General features: G+C 42.2%; 1 protein-coding gene across 1 annotated transcript in view; it reads left to right on the plus strand.

Annotated features, from left to right (window-relative positions):
* LOC119575453 (sodium/bile acid cotransporter-like) overlaps positions 1-4,002 on the plus strand; it is an 11,791-nt gene extending 7,789 nt beyond the window's left edge. The window contains exons 5-7 of the mRNA XM_037923086.1: positions 337-418; positions 2,383-2,603; positions 3,314-4,002. Of these exons, the coding sequence (XP_037779014.1) occupies positions 337-418; positions 2,383-2,603; positions 3,314-3,545 (535 nt within the window). The 3' untranslated portion in view covers positions 3,546-4,002. The remainder of the gene's footprint in view (positions 1-336; positions 419-2,382; positions 2,604-3,313) is intronic.
* Positions 4,003-5,000: the final 998 nt, after the last annotated feature.

Consider the following 5,000-nt stretch of genomic DNA (forward strand, 5'->3'; position numbering starts at 1 on the left):
AGAGAGACGAGAGAAGAGAGAGAGAGAGAGAGAGAGAGAGAGAGAGAGAGAGGGAGGGGAGGGGGAGGGGGAGGGGGAGAGAGATACATACATACATACTTACACACATACATACATACATACATACATACATACATACATACGTACAAACAAACAAGACAAAACAAAACAAACAGACAAACCCAAGCCAGACAAACCGAGAGACACGCACATCATCCTACAGAGCGAGACGCACAAGGAACTACACAACGTTTCAAAATATTTCCCTGAAACAGAATAAAACGAAACGAAATGAAAATAAATTCGCGCATTCATGAACCCGTATCTTCCTTCCAGGATGAAACGACCCGCCTGGGCTGAGAAGGGGAAGAGAATCATCAAGCCTTTTTCATTCTTCATCCTCATCTTCTTCATGGTGGTGAGTCGAGGAGGAATTACAGACATAGAGAGAAAGAGAGAAGGGGGAAGGAGGGAAGGAGGGAGGGAGGGAGGGAGACAGAGAGAGAGAGAGAGAGAGAGAGAGAGAGAGAGAGAGAGAGAGAGAGAGAGAGAGAGAGAGAGACAAAGAGAGAGAGAGAGAGAGAGAGAGAGAGAGAGAGAGAGAGAGAGAGTTTTCCATCTCTTAAAATCTATTAAGCGTTTATTGATAAAAAGTCCAAATAGAACAGCGAAAGGAAGAACAAAAAACACACGACTATGTCGAAGGCCTTTTCTTTGCTTCTTCGGGGCATGAAGAAGCAACAAAGCGAAAATTCCTTCGGCATATTCGTATTTTTTTCTTGTTCTTCCTTTCGCTGTTCTATTTGGACTTTTATCAATAAATGCTTAATAGATTTTAAGAGATGGAAAACTCTCTGTCTCTTCCTGCTCCTATCTCTCCCTCCTCTCTCTCTCTCTTTCTCTTCTGATCTCTCTCTCCTCTCTCTTTCTTCTTCTCTTCTCTCTCCTCTCTCCTCTCTCCCTCTCTCTCTCTCTCGCTGCCGCTCTTCGCGCTCTCTCTCGCTCCTCTCTCTCCTTCTTCTCTCTTCACTCGCCTCTCTTTCTCTCTCTCTTTCCTCTCTCCTTCTCTCTCTCCTCTCTTCTCCTTCTCCCTCCCTCTCCCTCTTCCTTCTCCCATCTCCTCTCCCTCTCTACTCCCTTGCCTTTCTTCCCCTTCCTTCTCCCCCCTTCTCCCTCTCCCTTCTCCATCCCTCCCTGCCTTTCCCCCTTCCCTCACTTCCTCCTCTCTCTCTCCGCTCTCTTTCTTCTCTTCTCTCTCCTTCTCTGCTCTTCTCTCTCCTATCCTCTCGTTCTCTCTCTCTCTCGCTCTTTCTCTCTCTCCTTCCCCTCTCCTTCTCCCTTCTCTCCCTCTCCTTCTCCCTCTCCTCGCCTCGCACGTCTCCCTCTCCTTCTCCCTCCCTCTCCTTTATCCCTCCCCTCTCCTATCTACCCGCAAGCCCGCCTTCCCTCCCCTCCCTCCGTGCCCCGCCCTTCCCGTCCTGCCCTCCTTTCCCTCCCCCTCTCTCTCTCTCTCGATCCGCTCTTCTCTCTCTCTCTCTCTCTCTCTCTTCTATCTCTCCTCTCGTCTCTCTCGCTCTCTCGCTCTGCTCTTTCTCTTTCGTTCTCTCTTTCTCTCTTTCTCTCTCTCTCTATCTCGACTCTTTCTCCTCGCTCTTCTCTTCTCTTGTCGTTCGTTCTCCCTTCGAGCTTACTCTCTCTCGCTGCTCCTGCTCCCTCGCCCCTCTTCTCTACCGCTCTCTCTCTTCTTTCTTCTTTCGTTCTCTCTCTCTCTCTCTCTCTCTCTATCCCTCTCTCTCGCTCTCTCTCTCTCTCTCTCTCCTCTCTCTTTCTTTTCTTCTTCTCCGCTCCTCTCTCTCTCGCTTTCTTTCTCTATATCTCTCTTGCTCTCTTCTCCTCGCTCTCGTCTCTCTCTTCCTCCTACGCTCCCTCCTCTCTCTCTCTCTCTCTCCCTCGCAGAAGTTTCGGGTATATTTTAAGAGAAATTATTGTTTTCATAGACATTTATACACACACAAAAACGCTCACACGTAGAGTACAGCACAAGGATCCCAAGCGTATCTTTAGAATCATGTTCTGTGCACTTGCATACCACTTACTCACACCTTCAATAATACCGTTTCAGATTACACAGTTCTATATTTTTTTTAGATAATTCCGGAGACTCGTGTACATACAGACGACACATGTTTGTATAGTCATGAAGAGCGATAAACACACAAAATCAAAGGAAACACAAACATATTCACGCAAGATTCCCTCTGAAAATCATGAAAACCTACAAATTCTGGAACACAGAGCCCTTTAGTATAACAAAAGAATAATGATACGTCACGATGAGGATAATAACTGTTATCGGTACTAACAACTTTGTCTCGTCATCAGGTAGGTACTTACAACTCCTATAAGGTGTTGTTGATGATGACGTGGCAGATGGTCGTCGCCGGCTTTCTCGTGGTCCTCTGTGGATACACCTTGGGTGCCATTTTTGCCAGGGTCGTGTGCCTTACCGGAGACAAGGTCATCGCCATAAGCATCGAGACGGCGCTGCAGAATCCTGGAGTGGCATTTATCCTTCTCAAACTGTCCCTCGAAAGCCCGTACAGGTGGGGAGTTGGGGAGTTTTCGCCATTACCGCAGACCGTGCGAATGCGGTGATCGAGCCTGAACTTCGGATTATAAGTTGTCTGGCAACTTACTTATCAGCCATAACGTCTATACTTCAGGTTCAATTTCGCGAATTCATTTCTTGTATTATAGTTTTGTATAAATACTTTCATCATGATATACAGGTAATCGTTGATTATCAACTCCAATCAAGGCCGAAGTCATGGCTCTAGCATCGCATTCGTATCATTTGCGGTAACGGTGGTGACGGCAATAACGAGGAGGTTCTGTTTTATCTTGGAACTCTCGATGGCATTTTTCTTATTGTTGAATTCTATTTGGTAAATTTCAGACAGGCAGAAAGGTGAAGCGAAACATATATACACGTTGAGAATTGGTGATACTTTATGAAATTAGTTATGAATGATCATTTGTAGATCGAATATCTGTTCCGAATACAGCAATATATACATAAAAAAACAACAACGGTACAGTATACTAGCAAATACCTGCTACACTATACAACAAATATCTGTCACACTTTACAGCAAATATCTGTCACACTGTACAACAAATATCTGTCACACTGTACAGCAAATATCTGTCACACTGTACAGCAAATATCTGTAACACTTTACACTAAAACTGAGTTACAAGCAAAAGCCAGTACATCAACCTATAAACATGAGCCTTAAACGTCCTCCCCCAGTGACCTAGCAGCTGTACCCATCATCGCAACGCTGTTCGTGTCTGGGCCGCCCCTCATCCTCGTATACCTGTGTTACTTGCTCGCCCGTCGCTGCTGTGGCTGCTGCCCGTCTGCCCAGGGCGCAGACGGGCAGACGGGCAGCAGCGCGGAAATCGGGAACAAGGAACCTGGAGAGGCGATGAAGTTCCTGCCCGACGCCGAAGGAGGGACGCTCAAGGGCAGGGAGGAATGAGCAGGAGGGAAAAGGGGAAGGTAGAGGAGGCGGGAAGGGAGTGTGTGTGTGTGTGTGTGTGTGTGTGTGTGTGTGTGTGTGTGTGTGTGTGTGTGTGTGTGTGTGTGTGTGTGTGTGTGTGTGCGTGTGTGTATGTGTATGTACATGAACCCAAACACAGTAACGTGTACACAAAGATGAATAGAAAAACAGCCACCTTCATCGTAACGTTTCAAACACGTCAAGAGTTTATTGACGTCAAGCTTATTGCACGTCTTAGTGTCCTTATTGCAAATACAAATCATTTCTGACTACATTTTGTATCGCAGTATGTATGCTCAGTGAAATTATACTTATAAATATTTCATTCTTGTGTATACAACTATTCATCATAATTATAGTTTGAAAATCATCATGTATATGTATATTTGAAGCTAATTTGTACATTTTGCGCTCAATAAAGCTATATTAATGATAATGAAAAACATAATATATACACATATTTTTTCATCCTTAAGAAAAATTGTAAAATAGATGATGTCTGTCTAACAGTAACCTGGCGATTCAACGTTTGCAACTGCATGCAACCAAGATGCAAAAAAAATAATAATAATACTAATTTTAATATAATTATATCAATAATAGAAGTAACGAAAACGATGCTGATATAACGATAATGATAATAATGATAATGATGATGATAATAACAATAACAATAATCATTACCATTATAATAATAATGATAATGATAATAATTTTGGTGAAATTTTGATGTGAATAATAGTAATGACAATAATAATGATAATGACAAGAATAATTACAATAACCTTATATGTTTTTATTTTTGTTTATTTATTATTTATTTATTTGTTTATTTATTTATTTACTATATAATGTAAAATAATAATAATAATAATGATAATAATTTTCAATGTGTATTTTAACAAGTTTCTTTTTTCAGATTCTTTGTGTCACTTCAATGATAATTATGAAGCGGCTGGAAAATGGATAAAAAAAAAAAAAAAAAAAAAGGAAAAGAGGCGGCCTTATAATTTCATTAGCCTTGGGTCCCCAAAAGGTCATAATCCATCATTATCCTTACTTTGAATATTCCTTTTATCTCTGACCATTTGAAAAAGGTACGTGAGTCGACAGCTTTTATCTCGTTGCTAACGGCAACTCAGAAAAATACCCCATTTAGTTTTATTTTTTGGTCACTCCCTCAAGTATCAGCGAGTACGTTTTCTATGATGGGATCTGGCGGAGAACTAGTGAAAGAAAATGAAAGGACTATTTTATGGGTGACTTAAGTATCTTAAGAAGAAAGAGAAAAACAGAGGAGGAGGTCCTCCTCTCTATCTATCTATCTATCTATCTATCTATGTATCTCTCTCTCTCTCTCTCTCTCTCTCTCTCTATCTTCTCTCTATCTCTCTCTCTCTCTATCTTCTCTCTATCTCTCTCTCTCTTCTCTCT

Source organism: Penaeus monodon, chromosome 1 (assembly GCF_015228065.2).
Source record: "Penaeus monodon isolate SGIC_2016 chromosome 1, NSTDA_Pmon_1, whole genome shotgun sequence".
Taxonomy (NCBI): Eukaryota; Metazoa; Arthropoda; class Malacostraca; order Decapoda; family Penaeidae; genus Penaeus; species Penaeus monodon.